General features: G+C 39.6%; 2 protein-coding genes across 12 annotated transcripts in view; one reads left to right on the forward strand and one right to left on the reverse strand.

Moving 5' to 3' along the window:
* Nucleotides 1–7339, forward strand: part of LOC139748667 (hexosaminidase D-like) — a 111360-nt gene extending 104021 nt beyond the window's left edge. For 9 of the 10 annotated variants that reach the window (XM_071661931.1, XM_071661936.1, XM_071661934.1 and 6 more), the window contains one exon: nucleotides 856–7339. In XM_071661931.1, coding sequence (XP_071518032.1) covers nucleotides 936–3056 — 2121 coding nt within the window. In that variant the 5' untranslated portion in view covers nucleotides 856–935 and the 3' untranslated portion in view covers nucleotides 3057–7339. The remainder of the gene's footprint in view (nucleotides 1–855) is intronic. The other variant, XM_071661939.1, reaches the window with a different exon arrangement.
* Nucleotides 6151–19363, reverse strand: part of Vlet (COMM domain containing 10 protein valette) — a 28315-nt gene continuing 15102 nt past the window's right edge. For both annotated transcript variants that reach the window (XM_071661951.1, XM_071661950.1), the window contains 3 exons: nucleotides 14947–15041; nucleotides 11585–11756; nucleotides 6151–6426 (listed from right to left, as the gene is read on the reverse strand). In XM_071661951.1, coding sequence (XP_071518052.1) covers nucleotides 11630–11756; nucleotides 14947–15041 — 222 coding nt within the window. In that variant the 3' untranslated portion in view covers nucleotides 6151–6426; nucleotides 11585–11629. The remainder of the gene's footprint in view (nucleotides 6427–11584; nucleotides 11757–14946; nucleotides 15042–19363) is intronic.

The following is a 19363-nucleotide window of genomic DNA, read 5'->3' on the forward strand; positions in this document are numbered from 1 at the left end:
TGCTGCTTAACCTAGTAGTTTTTATTGAAGTATCCTAAAAGGACTGGTTTTTAATGTTTCTATGCGGTCACTAATCTTGTTTTCTGATTTCTTGACGATAACTGTTGTAGACATGGACCCATTGCCTTGGAAAATAAGAAAGTTATAAGCTTCAGAAGATACTGTTGTTACTTATTAAAAAGAAAGGCCTGGAAGATTATCCATTGGTGCAACTAGAATTGTCAGGTGCCACATTTCCAATAAGATGGTAAAACATCCATGTTCAAGCATTTTTTAATACAATATCCTCATCCATGAGAAATATTATACATTACACTGAAAAAATTTAAAAATGAAACTGAAAAAACCATGAGACAAAAAGTGTACCTAATTAGACAAGTTATGGAAGGGGTATAAGCCTGAAGGTGAATTAATCAATTAGTGTAAACGATCACAGAATCTAAGGTTATGTTAGGTAAAGTATGACATCCAATACACAGTTTAGGTCCTTCGGGGGTATGTAATATTTATTTCTTGCACATTTTCAAAGTGTTTGAAGCTTTACAAATATATGTACTACATGCACCTAATATCTACAGGATATTTTGTTTGTGAATTGCATCTTGTGTTTTTTCTCATCTGCACTTACAACAGAAATTATGGATTCTATTAAATTTCTCTGTAGTACCAGTATTATGATAAAGGCTGGATATTTTTCATTTCCTGGAAATGTTTACAGTACATGGATTATAATTGGTGAACATTGAAGTGATTGATCCTGAAGTTGGAAAGATAGGAACCAGTAAAATTATACTAGAAATACATTAGTTGGTATTGACACTTTCTACATCAAACTAATGTGTTCCAATATTGCAGGTTCTGAAGCAAAACACTGGACGTCAGGGGAGAAACATCTGGCTAGACACACGTGGACATCACTGTGTGCACGGTCTAGTATGGAGGTTTTGCGGGCTTGGTTTGGACGTGCTGGAGTGGGTGCCTGGCGATCAAGAAGGCAGGTGGTTTGGGCAGCATGTGTCTTGGTAACTGTGGGTATTGTGTACCTGCAGTATGCTCCTGGAGGCCCTTTAGATCACCCCTCAGCTCCAAGACACCGTGCCCTTAACACACTATATGCTCATGAAAAGGATGGTCATGGTCAAGCTCCCTCTGACAATGCTCACGTACAACATGTAAAATTTGTAACAGGTAGTAATGCCCAACAACAAGGTGAGTGGCCTGCTCACCGAGAAGATCAGGACAACCACCAGCATGATAACTGGAATAATCAAAATGAAAATGCCATCAATGGGGAAGTTGTACCTTCTGATCCTGCTCAGGCACAACACCGTCTAGCAGTTGAAGTTCTGCAGCGACGAGTTGCGGAACGAAAAGCACAAGAACAGCAGGCAGCAGCAATACCAGGTGCTATTATGTTACCCCAGCAAGATTCACAACCTGGTGGTTCTTGGGGTGGAGGTCAGTACCGTTACAATCCTTATGGAGAGCCAGTGTATGGGCGCACAGATCGACCCAACTACATACCATCTCACCGTGTTGTGCATTTTGACTTGAAAGGTGCACCACCAAAGATGTCTGCTATATTGCAACTTCTTCCATGGATAGCTGGACAGGGTGCCACTGCAGTCTTACTGGAATATGAAGATATGTTTCCATGGCGGGGTCGCCTTGCACAAGTTGCTACTAAAAACCACTACTCTCGAAAACAGATTGCAAATTTGGTTGCAGCATGTCGCAGTCATGGGCTAGAGGTTATTCCTCTTATCCAAACCTTTGGTCATTTGGAGTTTGCCCTCAAACATGAGCGTTTTGCACATTTACGTGAAGTTCCTGAACTTCCACAAGCTCTGTGCCCATCATTGAACGAGTCCATGTGGTTAGTTCGCTCTATGGTGGATCAGGTGATGGCACTTCACCCAGGTGCTCGTTATCTCCATATTGGCTGTGATGAGGTGTTTCAGATAGGGGAGTGTGAAAAGTGTCGTTTGGTATTAAGGGAAACATTATTTCTGCAACACGTTGAAGCAGTTGCAAGATATGTGCGAAGGAAGTATGCAACAATACCTCTGGTTTGGGATGATATGTTGCGTCATGTATCTGAATCTGCCATGCAAGAAGCTCATTTGGGTGAACTGGTTGAGCCAATGGTATGGGTATATGCTGAAGATGTATATAGGTTTGTTCAGCCATCTGTATGGACCAAATACAGCCAGGTGTTTTCTCGTGTATGGGCTGCATCTGCTTTTAAGGGAGCATTTGGGGAACAACTTACTGTACCAAATGTCCGAAGACATTTAGACAACAACCTGAACTGGTTGGATGTGATGGCCAGTGAAGCGAGCAAGTTTACAGCTGGTTTCCGTGGTATAGTTCTCACAGGATGGCAGCGTTATGACCACTTTGCTGTTTTATGTGAACTGCTCCCAGCATCACTCCCATCCCTCTCCGTTAATCTGATTGGAGTTTCCCATGGATTCTTTAATGCTTCTGTTCAGGGACAATTATATCAGGCTCTCAATTGCATGCAGACACCAAAATACCAAACTTGGCTGAATTTAGATGCCGATCCATATCTTTGGGATAAGTTTTCTTGGTGCTTCTTCCCTGGTGCACAGGTATTCAAGTTAACTGCACGTCTTGATACTACAAAGCATGAAGTTGATTCTTACATTGAACGAGTGACACGGAGTCGTGCATGGATCACTGATTACAACCGTCGCCACAACTTTTCATCACCAATGAGAATAGATGAAGACCTAGAAGAGCTACCAGCCCGTCTTCATGCTGTGACACTTCTGATGAAGACAGCTCGTGAGGCCATGGCCGAGTGGTTTGATGACTGGACAGTGGGCGAGTGGTTGGAACTGCATGTATGGCCATTGCTAAAACGCTTACAAACACTCCAGCGGGAGGCAGAAAGCATGAAAGCTGTTCGGCACTGGCCTGCTCGGCCCTTGCCACTTCTGCCAGAGCTTGCAGCTTTTGGAGTATCAGAACCAACACCAAGTGATGGCCAGAGTGGACAAGATGCAGATGCTGGTGGCAGCAGAACATAACAGGTATGTTGGTATTTACCAACATTCAGTTGGTTTTGGGAGACCTCTTACCCTTCATACTGAAGGACTTGGGCCTTCCTGCACATGGTGAGACATGTGAGAGTTGTGAAAATCAAGTATTTATTATAAAGACGATGTCATTGTAAGTATTTTGTATAAAGACAAAGTTTATCAGAGTATTGAGAATGTGTGTGTCCATAGCTAAGTCATAATATACTGAGTAGTACTGTTTGATTAATGATGTAACTTGCTGCCACCTCAGCAGCTGAAGCAGGAGTCATAAGCCATTGAAAATCTTGTAGTGTGTGTCCCAAAGGTGTTGGGGATGTCCCTCAACAGAAGTTATTTGGGTTGCTTCCATATGTTGGAAGATTTCTGTTTATAACAAGGTCTTGCCTACCTCTCCTTATTCGTTTATAATCGTGTAGGTTTATTGAACTGTGTGTGTGTAGTTATTGTGGGATTATGATCTTGATACATTCAATTTCTTACTTTTCAGATTCTTTTTAAACTTTTCCTCCACTGCTGCCCTGTGTAGGCATTATGACTCCACTCTTCTGTTGTGAGGGTAGCAGCTCAGTGACTGCTATAAGTGAGCAATATCTGGGGCGGATCCAGTATTTGGTTAGGATAGCACAAGGAGTAAAGGCCTCAGAGTAATGTACCTTACCTTGGTATTACTATTAATACAGGGATGAAGTAGGTTTTAATGTTGAGGATAGGATTGTTGTGATTACTTTTGAGTTTTCCAAGGAAAATATAGTACAACTGAGAAATTTGTTGTGTATTGTTGTATGATTGTTTAGAAGACTGTGAACCACATAATTAGCAATCCACAACACTAATAGGAATTTACAAGTACATAGCAGTCTTGCTAGACTCCCCTACACAGTCCTCCATATAATTTGTATTTTACCAATTGGAAAAACAGATGAACTAAAAAGTCAGGGTGACATGCAAATTCAGTTGGGTATTTTTTGGAACCAATTTCAGCACTTGCTGTATTTTAACACTGCTTGGAGGTATTATGTTTGACTCTGTCTACTTGTATTTTCTGGTGTTTGGTCATTAATTATTTAGCTGAAATGTCATTTACTGACATGAAAAAATTGTGAGGTCTTTAAGATTAGTTAATTTATATTAATTTTCTGGAATGTATTTCTTTATTAAAAAGGAGAAGACTGTCATATAGGTCTTGGTGGAGACTTTTTCCTGTAGGACAACCTACAGGATCCGTCCCTGATTAGGTAGCAGTTTGCTCAAACTCGGCAATCAGCCTTGACTGGTGGACGAAATATGATCGTCGTAACAATCATTCCCCATATCTACCAACACGACTCGGTTCTTTCAAAGTAAAATTCTTTTAGAGTTCAGTTTAATCATAAACCCAACCAATATAAAGTATTGGAAACTCAAAAATTATTTTCTTTGGATTATAAGCATTGCATTTTCAGTATCACTGTAAATACCTCACAAACCTGCATTTGAACAACTTTCTTTACAATGTGTTACTCGATATGTTCCTTAAATCTGCTTCATGGGTCTTGTCTGTTTTTCATGAAAGTACCACAGGGCACCAACAAAAAGGTTCTTTATAACCTTTAACAACTGAGAGAGTTTAGTCTTATCCTCTCAAAAGTATTTTGGTAATTTTTCATTAATTTTATTTGCCAACCAATGAATGTTTTCCAAATTAAACAAAAATTGGTTTTGCACATTTGTACTATTACTGTCTCACTGGAACGAGGTGTTTCTAAGGTTTTGGTTGTTTTATTCTGTATGATAGTGTGAACTTAAGAGGAGCTTGCTCTTCCTTTAACTAACAAAGTAATTATTCTAGGTTGTGTAAAAAGATGGGTCATCAATGTTGTTCATTACTTAACTACAGAAAGTAGAGCATCCTTGCAAATTCTTAGTTAATAATTTATTTATTTTGAGTTGAATTCCTATTTTTGGTGAAACAAATATCAACAGTAATCTTGTCATGCTTCTCAAAATTGGTAAGTAATGCACCAGTTTGAGAATTTAGTACAACAGACAAACCTATGCATTTTACATTTTTTTTCAACTTGTAACCGGGAAGAGAATCGCCTACAGTATGTAATCCAGTTTGCATACTTATTTATTTTATACCTTTTTGTAAGTCAATTTTGTAATATGACACTTTCTGCTTTGCTTCCTGCCTCGCATGCACCTATCCATTTTTCCTGTTTATCAGATTGCTTTCCAATGAATGATTTTCTCCATTCCATCAGTACTATAAAAACCCTTGATTAAAATAAATGAATTGACCGAGGATATGTTTGATGAGGGGAAACCCATATTTGCCTTACTGTTTAGACATTAAGATGGCCTTGAACTAAAACGTAGAAGCCAATCACTTCCGTCAGTATTCACCATATCCCAACAAAATTGACATTATATCAATATAGTTAACACCTGGTTGGTAGATGTATATGGTTGTAGCAAAACATAGATTATGAATTTTATTGTACCCAACCTTTCTTTGCCCCATGTATAGAATTTACTTTCAGAGGCCAATACTGATTATGTACTACACCGTGAAATAAACTTGGTTTAGAGGGCGTTTTATCCCATTGTTTTGGTATGGCAAACTGGTGGGCACCAAGTGTTTCAGTGATTGATTACAGTGCCCATATTTTTCAGCAAAACCTTTACCAAAATATTCAGCATTTGTTACATTTTGCTTAAGCTAATTCTCCCTGAACGAGATTTTGCTTGAACTTTTTCACTGTATTTAAAGTAGAAGCTGTGGACCATGCATACTAATATCCTTGAGGTATGTCACAACAGTAATGACTTTTGCAGTGATAAGCAAAATTATGCATAATTTTTATTTTTGGAATTAGGGAGTTAAATGTACTGACTTTTACCCAAGTTTTTTTCTTAAATTCATGACTCGATGTATGGCTACCACTTGCTGGACATACTAATCACCAGAAAGTAGGCCAGAAGTGTGTCCCAAGAAGATTCCCATCTTTTTGTATTAGTTTTTACAAAAAACGAATTTTGTGATACCAATAAAGGCATATTTTTCATCAAATGATGTTTAAGGGTATGGGCATAGCATAACTGAACAGTGGTGTTATTTAATACTATCAAGCTCCACAATGGTTATTGTATTTAAAGAGATGCCTTTAGCACCAACAGACATAAAATATTAGCTCCTACCTTTCTCTCTCCTGAAGGATTAGACTTGGCTTTCATTATTGAAGTATAATTCAGTTTACTTGAACATATAGTTCTTGTGGATCAAAATTCTAAAGCTACTAGTAGTGATGGGGAAAATTCTGCATTTGGTTATGGGTGTACTTCAACTTGGTACTGTCATCTGTGCCCAACTGTTGGTCTGCAATGATTGGAAAAAATATAAACAAGATTTTGACATTGTCTAAAATATGGAGGGGGATGGGGGATTCTCCAGACATTACTAAAGTACAAAATGTTTGAGAAAAAGGTATGAACTGTTCCTAGCAGAGTTACCTTGAAGCAAATTTAAAACTTTTCTTTATAAGGCCTAAAGATACAACTTTCTGACTGAGGAAGGTGGTAAATGAAAATTTTGGATGAATCATCCTAAGGGGAAAAAAATTATATAGAATGCTCAGTTGGTTCGGTATTTTTTAAGAATATGCAGTGAAGTGTACAACAAACGGAAATATAAGATCTAACAAAGAATTGAGCTAATTAGCCTTTTCATATCTTGTCTTTCCAACATGAAGGCAGACATTTTCAAACAAATTGTTACATGACAGCCTCTTTTAATAAATGTAATACTTCATTTTTTTGACATGTCGGCTTGTGATCTTTTAATACTTGACATCACACAGCAAATGCAAATCTTATAAAACTCTCTTTAAAAAATAAAGCAAAAATGTGACAGGCTGAAGTTAAGACCTGGCTGGAAAACATGAAAGTTAAATGTGCACTCTAACCTTATAATACCATACTACACTTCTCTGTGAAGTTTGAGAAGTTTATGGGAAAGAAAAATCACAAGGTTTGTTTCAATCACTGTAAACAGCACTGTGCCCAAAAGTTAATGTTTAAGTGATTGTAGTGTAAGCAACCTGGCACCCAGCAGGTGACTGGTTAGAATCTTTTATTTTTGTATTATTTATATTTTCATATATGGCATGGATGCTCTTTGCTGTATAGTTTTGTTTTGAGTCAAACATCACCGCCATGAGTTGTCTATGTCCCCAGTATTGTCTATGGTATGTACAGCCTTCCTCACCATAAATAAAGTATACAATATGAAATATTTTTTATTAACCAAAGCATATTTCTCCTTTGGAACATTGATATTGTACAAACACACTGGTAAAGAGTATCCCACATGCACACAATACTGTGATGACAAAGTCTATGATACAACAGACGACAAAAAAAAAAAAAGTAAATATAAGAGAAGAAACTATGTTTGAGGAAAAGTTGCCTTGTAAAACGAGACAATTTACAGTTAAGAAAGGTATGAGAATGTAAAATGTCGTAAAGCTTAGCAGTGCAGAAGAGATCGATCTATCTATATCTCAGGCCTGTTCCCAACTAAAACTCCCTCAAGAGGGAGGTCACAACAATGGACTCTCCATAATTAGTGAACTCCAGCACTGCTTCTCAGGTTTTAGTGCCTAACACTTAACAAGCCACTGGCAGAGGGAAACTCTAGTGCAGTGTTTGCAGAGGCTCCTACATAAAGTTCCTACTAACAACCACTACGTAAGGCAGAGAAGAAACAATGCAATGGCTTATCCTATGGTTCCTGACAACCACACCAGAATCCTGTATCTGGGTTACAGAAGCACTGCATATTCTATATAATGCAGAGCCTTGCAAGGTGGCATCACCTTGGAGAAAATCCAACATAATACATGTAAGGGTAATATGATTCAACAGGACAGCAAGTTTTGAGGCAAAACTATGTTACTAGGATTGCTAAACACAACTAAGCAAGTTTACCACTACTACCCGAATGGGTACCAGGAGGGTTAGTGATGGCTGCGCAGAGAGCCTCCTTCTGAAACCACACTGCTCTTCCTCAATCTGATGCTCTATACATGCCTTCACCCTCTCAATCAATACCCTCCCATACAATATCCCAGGAATACTCGACAAACTTGTACCTCTGTAATTTGAGCACTCACTTTTATCCCCTTTGCCTTTGTACAATGGCACTATGCAAGCATTCCACCAATCCTCAGGCACCTCACCATGAGTCATACACATTAAATAACCTTACCAACCAGTCAACAATACAGTCTCCCCCTTTTTTGATAAATTCCACTGCAATACCATCCAAACCTGCTGCCTTGCCTGCTTTCATCTTCCGCAAAGCTTTTACTACCTCTTCTCTGTTTACCAAATCATTCTCCTTAACCCTCTCACTCTGCACACCACCTCAACCAAAACACCCTATATCTGCCACTCTATCATAAAACACATTCAACAAACCTTCAAAATACTCACTCCATCTTCTCACATCACCACTACTTATCACCTCTCAATTAGCCCCCTTCACTGATGTTCCCATTTGTTCCCTTGTCTTACGCACTTTATTTACCTCCTTCCAAAACATCTTTTTATTCTCCATAAAATTCAATGATACTCTCTCACTCCAACTCTCATTTGCCCTCTTTTTTCACCTCTTGCACCTTTCTCTTGACCTCCTGCCTCTTTCTTTTATACACCTCCCTGTAATTTGCACTTTTTCCCTGCAAAAATCGTCTAAATGCCTCTCTCATCTCTTTCACTAATAATCTTACTTCTTCATCCCACTACTCACTAACCTTTCTAATCTGCCCACCTCCCACGCTTCTCATGCCACAAGCGTCTTTTGCGCAAGCCATCACTGCTTCCCTAAATACATCCCATTCCTCCCCCACTCCCCTTGTGTCCTTTGTTCTCACCTTTTTCCATTCTGTACTCAGTCTCTCCTGGTACTTCCTCACACAAGTCTCCTTCCCAAGCTCACTTACTCTCACCACTCTCTTCACCCCAACATTCTCTCTTTTCTGAAAACCACTACAAATCTTCACCTTAGCCTCCACAAGATAATGATCAGACATCCCTCCAGTTGCACCTCTCAGCACATGAACATCCAAAAGTTTCTCTCGCGCACCTATCAATTAACACGTAATCCAATAATGCTCTCTGGCCATCTCTCCTACTTACATATGTATACTTATGTATATCTCTCTTTTTAAACCAGGTATTCCCAATCATCAGTCCTTTTTTAGCACATACATTTACAAGCTCTTCACCATTTCCATTTACAACACTGAACACCCCACGTACACCAATTATTCCCTCAACTGTCACATTACCCACCTTTGCATTCAAATCATCCATCACTATAACCCGGTCTCGTGCATCAAAACTACTAACACACTCACTCAGCTGCTCCCAAAACACTTGCCTCTCATGATCTTTATTCTCATGCCCAGTTGCATATGCACCAATAATCACCAATCTCTCTCCATGCACTTTCAGTTTTACCCATATCAATCTAGAGTTTACTTTCTTACACTCTATCACATACTCCCACCACTCTTGTTTCAGGAGTAGTGCTTTTCCTTCCGTTGCTCTTGTCCTCTCACTAACCCCTGACTCTACTCCCAAGACATTCCCAAGCCACTCTTCCCCTTTACCCTTGAGCTTCGTTTGACTCGGAGCCAAAACATCCAGGTTTTTTTCCCCAAACATACTACCTATCTCTCCTTTTTTTCTCATCTTGGTTACATCCACACACATTTAGACACCCCAATCTGAGCCTTCGAGGAGGATGAGCACTCCCCGCATGACTCCTTCTTCTGTTTCCCCTTTTAGAAAGTTAAATAAATAAATAAATAAATTATATATATATATATATATATATATCCCACAATTTGAACATGATCAAGCTCAAATCAGAATGTGTACATCCCAAAAGAGATCCACCACTGCCCTCTTAACCCCTCACAGATATGAATCCACCTTCCCATAAACCTGAGCAATCACCCACTTGAATTCAACAAAACTTTGGTTTGGTCAAATGTGACAAACAGATGCTGTGACAACCCAGAAATAATCATGCAATGCCTAGGAAAGATCATGAGAACACCTGGTACAAATAAAGACGACAAATACCTACACAAGTCCTCAAACAAAATGAACATCTTCAGAAAACTTACCGGCACCAGCTTAAGACACAATTAAGAATCTCTTAGTATCTTGTGCAAACAGTTCACCTACACTCATAATCTATGACTCACTTTCCTGGTCATCCACACATTCAAAAACACATGTAAGAAATCACACAAAACAGAACTTGGAACAATTACTAAGGAGTAAATGTTGGGTGTCTAAAAAGCATGGAGGATCCTATGATATGCTAAATGATGTTTGCATTGTTGAAGAGATGGGTAGTGTCCACAATGCAAAACATGGGATTCATACTTGTCTACAAATGATTACTTTTAGATGGGTGAACATCTGGACATGAAATTCACGTATGAATTGGGAAACTGTTGTTTGGTGTCTGTAGAGTAACTCTGATATGAATATTCTGTCATTACAGTGTTTACAGGGGGATGAGGGAACCCTCAAGTAAAGGACACTGACATATGAGGAAAGGGTGAACTTTTTATTTCAATATGGATGGTGGTGAATGGTTATGGAAGAGGGTTAGTGCTGCTGTACTGAACTGGGTGCTAACCATGGTGTAGTGTGACTATTAGATGTAATCTTCTTTTGATGTCTAAGTGACACACATTTGTGGCTGCTCAGTATCCAATAATCATAACAAGTGCTCTGTTTTGTATGGTTTGTAATTTGGCTTTAACAAGGTGGATGACCAAGCAGGTGAGGCATAGTTTAAGGTACAGTGGATGCCTTGCTTGTAGAGGACAAGGGGATTTTCTAATTTTTTCTTCAACTCAAAGAAAGTGCAGTTTCCTACAAATCAGAGTATTCTCCAAAAAGCAACATCTACACACAATCTCCAAATCCTGACATAGACCAACAACGCTAAAAGAACTCTAAAAAAAATTCTTCCAAGTACATGATTCACGAGAAAATAATGCAACTGTGACATCTCCAATTCTTATTCATATCACATATGAATTTCAAGATTTTTTTTCTACTATTTTTAAATGCATACAATACCAGGTCTGGCAATCTCCCTAACTGTGCTCACCACAAAAAAAAACCCTGAAAACTTTAAAATACCACATCTTGAGAAATACATAAAGAGGTTCATAACCTTACAGAAATAAAAGTTTTTTTAGAAGCCATAAAGAGGTTCATAACCTTACAGAAATAAAAGTTTTTTAAAAGCATCTGAAAATCCATTTCAACTTGCAGAACATCAGCTCTATCCAACACCCTCAGGATACCTCAAGGAGCCTCATTTTTTATGCTTATTATAAGAACATACAACTAAGGCTTCAAAGGTCAATCACTAAAAGAAATAAATTTTGGCAAAATATGCCCAGTTAAATAATGTTAAAATGAATAATGATCATACATACCAGATAATGATGAAGCACTTCCTCTTACACATACAGCATATTCTTTTATCTGAGGGCATCAAGCTGTAACTGAATTTGCTCTAACTGGTCATACATGTGATACAGCTGGTCTTCATCAAACTGCATGATCACCTTGTCCGTTGCTGTCTGGTTCCCAGTATCAGTGACAGAACTGTGGAAAGAAAACAACTGTCATAATGCTAAGACTATTAAAGAGAGTAGCAAGATGGAGTGAAAAAGATTTTGAGTGATCGGGGCCTGAACATGCAGGAGGGTGAAAGGCGTGCAAGGAATAGAGTAAATTGGAATGATGTGGTATACCGGGGTAGACATGCTGTCAATGGATTGAACCAGGGCATGTGAAGCGTCTGGGGTAAACCATGGAAAGTTCTGTGGGGCCTGGATGTGGAAAGGGAGCTGTGGTTTCGTTGCATTATTACATGACAGCTAGAGACTGAGTGTGAACGAATGGGGCCTTTGTTTTTTCCTAGCGCTACCTCGCACACATGAGGGGGAGGGGGTTGTTATTCCATGTGTGGCAAGGTGGTGATGGGAATAAATAAAGGCAGACAGTATGAATTAAGTACATGTGTATATATGTATATGTCTGTGTGTATATATATGTGTACATTGAGATGTATAGGTATGTATATTTGCGTGTGTGGACGTGTATGTATATACATGTGTATGTGGGTGGGTTGGGCCATTCTTTCGTCTGTTTCCTTGCACTACCTCACTAATGCAGGAGACAGCAACAAAGCAAAATTTATAAAAATAAAATAAATAAAAATTGACTGAGAGGGTAAAGGCATGTACATAGCATCAGATTGGGAAAGAGCAGTGTAGTTTCAAAAGTAGCAGAGGATGCGTGGATCTGGTGTCTGCTTTAAAGAATGTATGCGAGAAATATTTAGAAAAAAAGATGGACTTATATGTAGCATTTATGGATCTGGAGAAGGCATATGATAGAGTTGATAGAGATGCTCTCTGGAAGGTATTAAGAGTATATGGTGTGGGAGGTAAGTTGCTTGAAGCAGTGAAAAGTTCTTATCAAGAATGTAAGGCATGTGTACGAGTAAGAAAAGAGGAAAGTGATTTGTTCACAAGTGAATGTCAGTTTGCGGCCGAGATGCGTGATGTCTCCACGGTTGTTTAATTTGTTTATGGATGGGGTTGTTTGGGAGGTGAACGCAAGAGTTTTGGAGAGAGGGGCAAGTATGCAGTCTGTTGTGGATGAGGGCTTGGGAAGTCAGTTGTTGTTCGCTGATGATGCAGCACTAGTGGCTGATTTGGGTGAGAAACTGTAAAAGTTGGCGACTGACTTTGGTAAAGTGTGTGAAATAAGAAAGCCGAGAGTAAATGTGAATAAGAGCAAGGTTACTAGGTTCAGTAGGGTTGAAGGACAAGTTAATTGGGAGATAAGTTTGAATGGAGAAAAACTGGAGGAAGTGAAGTGTTTTTGATATGTGGAAGTGGACTTAGCAGCGGATGGATCCATGGAAGCAGAAGAGAGTCACAGGGTGGGGGAGGGGGCAAAGGTACTGGGAGCATTGAAGAATGTGTGGAAGGCAAGAATGTTATCTCGGAGAGCAAAAATGGGTATGTTTGAAGGAATAGTGTTTTCAACAATGTTATATGGTTGCGAGGTGTGGGCTATCGATAGGGTTGTATGGAGGAGGGTGGATGTGTTGAAAATGAGACCAAACTGGAGGTGGAAGGATGGAGTGAAAAAGATTTTGAGTGATTGAGGCCTGGACATACAGGAGGGTGAAAGGCTTGCAAGGAATAGAGTGGACTGGAACAAAGTGGTATACCGGGGTCTAGGTGCTGTTGATGGATTGAACCTGAGGAGGGGCTGAAGGTTCTGAGAGCACCAAAGCATGTGTAGAAAGAGAAAACACTGTCTGAGGGGGTAAAAATATGTATGTTTGAAGGAACAGTAGTCCTAATAATATCATTTGGATGCAAGGCAAGGGCTCATAGATAAGGCCATGCAGAGAAGAGTGGATGTGATGGAAATGAAATGTTTGAAGGAAATATGTGGTGTGAGGTTGTTTGATCGAGTAAGTAATGAAAGGGTAAGAGAGATATGTGGTAATAAAAGAAATATAGTTGAGGGAGCTAAAGAGCATGTGTTGAAATAGTTTTGACATATGCGCAGAATGAGTGAGGAAAGGTTGACAATCAGTGTATACATGTCAAAAGTGGAGGGAAGAAGGAAAACGAAGAGCAAATTGGAGATGGAAGGATGGAGTGGAAAAGATCTTGAATGATCAGGCCTGAACATGCAGGAGGGTAAAAGGTGTGAACTGGAAAGATGTGGTATGCTGGGGTCAACATGTTGTCATTGGACTGAATCGGGGCATGTAAAGCATCCGGAGTAAACCATGGGGATTGGTTGTTGACAGGGAGTTCTGGTTTTTATGCATAATACAAGACAGCTAGAAAATGGATATGGCTGGATGTGGCCTTTCTCTGTCTGTTCCTGATGCTACCTCATTAACATGGGAAATGGAGATCAAGTATGAAAAAAAATGTGAGAATATATGGACTGTCAATCTCTGAAGAAAGCTAAGGTGTGGATAACATACTGAGTGAATGATAATCAGATAAAAAAACAGATCCCTTTTCCTTGATAAATATTATATACATGGTAAAAACTTCACAAAAAGATGGTACTGCAGTTATAATGAATATTTTTAAATACTAAAAATAACTACTGTAAGTAAGGCGTGGGCTATGGATAGAGTTGTGCGCAGGAGGATGGATGTGCTGGAAATGAGATGTTTGAGGACAATGTGTGGTGTGAGGTGGTTTGATCGAGTAAGTAACGTAAGGGTAAGAGAGATGTGTGGAAATAAAAAGAGCGTGGTTGAGAGAGCAGAAGAGGGTGTTTTGAAATGGTTTGGGCACATAGAGAGAATGAGTGAGGAAAGATTGACCAAGAGGATATATGTGTCGGAGGTGGAGGGAACGAGGAGAAGAGGGAGACCAAATTGGAGGTGGAAAGATGGAGTGAAAAAGATTTTGTGTGATCGGGGCCTGAACATGCAGGAGGGTGAAAGGAGGGCAAAGAATAGAGTGAATTGGAGCGATGTGGTATACAGGGTTTGACGTGCTGTCAGTGGATTGAATCAAGGCATGTGAAGCGTCTGGGGTAAACCATGGAAAGCTGTGTAGGTATGTATATTTGCGTGTGTGGACGTGTGTATGTACATGTGTATGGGGGGGGGGGGTTGGGCCATTTCTTTCGTCTGTTTCCTTGCGCTACCTCGCAAACGTGGGAGACAGCGACAAAGTATAAAAAAAAAAAAAAAAAAAAAAAAAAAAAAAAAAAAAAAAAGGAAATACCAAAAAAATACCTCAGACTCAATTGTAAATGTGCTATTGGGCGGGATTCTCCTGCATAGCATGATGATGCCGTCTCAAGGTGCAACTCCCAAGCAACATCTTCCAACTGTTGAGGAAAGAAACAATTATATATAAAAAACATACAGGTGTATGTATATACATGTGTATGTGGGTGGGTTGGGCCATTCTTTCGTCTGTTTCCTTGCGCTACCTCGCTAACGCGGGAGACAGTGACAAAGCAAAATAAATAAATAGAATAAAAAATATATAATACTTCCCACGTATTCCCTGCATGTCATAGAAGACAACTAAAAAGGGAAGGAGAGGGGGGCTGGAACCACCTCCACCTCCTTGTATTTAAATTTCTAAAAAGGAAAACAGAAGGAATCAAGTTGGGAGTGCTCATCCTTCTCGAAGGCTCAGATTGGGATGTCAATGTGTGCGAATGTAACCTAGATAAGAAGAAAGGAGAGATACGTAGTATGTTAGAGGAGAGAAACCTGGATGTCCTAGCTCTTGAGTGAAATGAAGCTGAAGGGTAAAGGGGTAGAATGGTTTGGAAGAGTAAATGTGAATAAGAGCAAGGTTATTAGGTTCTGCAAGGTTAAGGGACAAGTTAGCTGGGATGGTAGTTTGAATGGAGAAAAAAATTGGAGGAAGTGAAGTGTTTTAGATATCTGGGAGTGCACTTAGCAGCAAATGGAACCATGGAAGTGGAAGCGAGTTACAGGGTGGGGGAGGGGGCAAAGGTTCTGGGAGCAATGAAGAATGTGTGGAAAGAGAGAAAGTTATCTTGGAGTGGGAAATTGGGCATGTTTGAAGGAATAGTAGTTCCAACAATATCATATGGTTGTGAGACATGGGCTATATATAGCATTGTATGGAGGAGGATGGATGTGCTGGAAATGAAATATCTGAGGACAATATGTGGTGTGAGGTGGTTTGATCGAGTGAGTAATGAAAGGGTAAAGGAGATGTGTGTTAATAAAAAGAATGTGGTTGAGAGAGCAGAAGTGTGTGTTGAAATGGTTTGGACATATGGAGAAAATGAGTGAAGAAAGGTTGACAAAGAGGATGTATGAGTCAGAGGTGGAGGGAAGGTTGACAAAGAGGATGTATGTGTCAGAGGTGGAGGGAACAAGGAGAGGCAGGAGACCTAACTGGAGCTGGAAGGATGAAGTGAAAAAGATTTTGAGTGAATGGGGCCTGAATATACAGGAGAGTCAGAGGCATGCAACGAATAGAGGGAACTGAAATGATGTGGTATACCAGTGTTGACACGCTGTCGATGGACCAAACCAGGGAATGTGAAATGTCTGGGGTAAACCATGGTATGGTCTGTGGGGCCTGGATGTGGATAGGGAGCTGTTGTTTTGGAGCAATACACGACAGAAGAGACCGAGTGTGAACGATGGCTTTTTTTGTCAGTTTTCCTGGCGCTGCCTCGCTGAAGCATGGGGTAGTGATGCTGTTTCCTGTGGGGTGGGGTAGTGCCGAAAATGGATGAAGGCAAGCAAGTATGAATATGTACATTTGCATATATATATATGTCTGTGAATGTGTATGTATATGTATGCATATGTATATGTTGATATGTATATATGTACGTATATGTGCGTGTATGGGCGTTTATGTATATGTGTGTATATGAGTGGATAGGCCATTCTTCATGTTTCCTGGCTCTACCTAAAGGACATGGGAAGAGGCGATAATGTATTTTAATAATAATAATAACAATAGTAATAATAATAATTTTTTTTTTTTTTTTTTTTTTTTTTTTTTATACTTTGTCGCTGTCTCCCGCATTTGCGAGGTAGCGCAAGGAAACAGACGAAAGAAATGCCCCCCCCCCACACACATGTACATACACACGTCCACACACGCAAATATACATACCTACACAGCTTTCCATGGTTTACCCCAGACGCTTCACATGCCTTGATTCAATCCACTGACAGCACGTCAACCCCTGTATACCACATCGCTCCAATTCACTCTATTCCTTGCCCTCCTTTCACCCTCCTGCATGTTCAGGCCCCGATCACACAAAATCTTTTTCACTCCATCTTTCCACCTCCAATTTGGTCTCCCTCTTCTCCTCGTTCCCTCCACCTCCGACACATATATCCTCTTGGTCAATCTTTCCTCACTCATTCTCTCCATGTGCCCAAACCATTTCAAAACTCCCTCTTCTGCTCTCTCAACCACGCTCTTTTTATTTCCACACATCTCTCTTACCCTTACGTTACTTACTCGATCAAACCACCTCACACCACACATTGTCCTCAAACATCTCATTTCCAGCACATCCATCCTCCTGCGCACAACTCTATCCATAGCCCACGCCTCGCAACCATACAGCATTGTTGGAACCACTATTCCTTCAAACATACCCATTTTTGCTTTCCGAGATAATGTTCTCGACTTCCACACATTTTTCAAGGCTCCCAAAATTTTCGCCCCCTCCCCCACCCTATGATCCACTTCCGCTTCCATGGTTCCATCCGCTGACAGATCCACTCCCAGATATCTAAAACACTTCACTTCCTCCAGTTTTTCTCCATTCAAACTCACCTCCCAATTGACTTGACCCTCAACCCTACTGTACCTAATAACCTTGCTCTTATTCACATTTACTCTTAACTTTCTTCTTCCACACACTTTACCAAACTCAGTCACCAGCTTCTGCAGTTTCTCACATGAATCAGCAACCAGCGCTGTATCATCAGCGAACAACAACTGACTCACTTCCCAAGCTCTCTCATCCAATAATAATGTCCAGAAGCTGGTGACTGAGTTTGGTAAAGTGTGTGAAGAAGAAAGCTGAGAGTAAATGTGAATAAGAGCAAGGTTATAAGGTACAGTAGGGTTGAGGGACAAGTTAATTGGGAGGTAAGTTTGACCATTATACAGTAATGGTCATATATTCATATCAATAATGCATTCTAATTTTCTTTTACACCTGAACGAAGCTACCCATTACTAGCAAGTCTCCCACATACTAGTTCTGACTTGACAGGTTCCAGTGCTGGAAATGAATTGTATCCAAAACTGGAAAAATACAAAACAAACCAAACTCTCTCTTCATTTACAAGCACCTTCCTAATAATGTTACAAATAAAAGACAAGAAAAATGAGCCTACTTTAAATTACAGTGAAAAATATCAAAATGATCTACAGAATCCATTATCCAGTAACCAAAACAGACTTGTCACAGTGCTTGATGCTAAAGGTATATGTTACAGTTATGGTCACCAGAAGTTACCCAGCGCTGAGTAAGATGATAACTGAACACCACAATGTTTATCACTGAAGAATTATTTTTCAACATGATATACTTGTTACTGCACCTCAGCACATAACAGATATAGTGATACTTGCCATAAAAATGCATCCTTATTAGTGAACCATCGATAGTGAAAACTAAACTACCTACTTACAGCAGGCATATCTTTTCCCTGTAACTGCCTCCAAAATTCAGCAAACAGAAATTCTACTAAAGCTTGCACCATCAACCGTGAACACTTACAAAAATATAACATCAAAGAATAATATCACATTGTAAACAAAGCTGAATATATAACCCTCTTATCCCAAGCTCTGACTCATTTAGCAATCTCACATACACAACCACATTCAATATATTCACACAATACAAACTTATACTTAAAAATGGAGTAGCCGAAATAGCAGTTTATATCTTTAAAGCTGCCCTATTTTTGTGTAAAGATAAAATTCTATCAATCACCCCCCACCCAGTTCAATCTGTGTGGATCACTTCTGTACAGCTTAAGAAATCACTTACATATCCTTAACCAATGCCCAGTGTGTTAAATGAAGCTGGGATTACTAGTGCTATACTTATAAAAGCGTTCTATAGTTTTCCATTTTCCAGACTAAGATGATTTATCAACCGAGACTAATGCCTCAATGCAAATCATCTCTATACACAAAGCTTCTATTGCACCCAATTCCCAGACATTCCCCTAGCATATTCCTCTGATATACTCTTATCCCTAAACAATTCTCAATGAATCTAACCATCTCTTCTGAAGTTTACCTCTCCTTTCTTTACTTTCAATTGTACTACAATATACCTTCTTGATCAACCTGTCATCTGCCACAGGTTCTACATGGCCATAATACTTAACAGACTTTCATCCAATCATTTAACTGAAGACTTCACACCATCCACCCTTCTCACATCTTCCTTCTATCTATCTATCCTTCTAATTATAATTATACTGCACAAGTTACCTGTCCTACAGCTTTTATTCTCTGACCCATTCTGGTTAATAAACTTGTGTTTTCCATCCACCTATCAGTGCTGGAACAAGTACCTCTTCATGCAAGCACTCTGTCTTAAATTCTAACATTCATCTGAACTTTCAGTGCACTTACACAAGCAAGCTATCATCTATGCATTCC

Source organism: Panulirus ornatus, chromosome 5 (assembly GCF_036320965.1).
Source record: "Panulirus ornatus isolate Po-2019 chromosome 5, ASM3632096v1, whole genome shotgun sequence".
Lineage (NCBI taxonomy): Eukaryota > Metazoa > Arthropoda > Malacostraca > Decapoda > Palinuridae > Panulirus > Panulirus ornatus.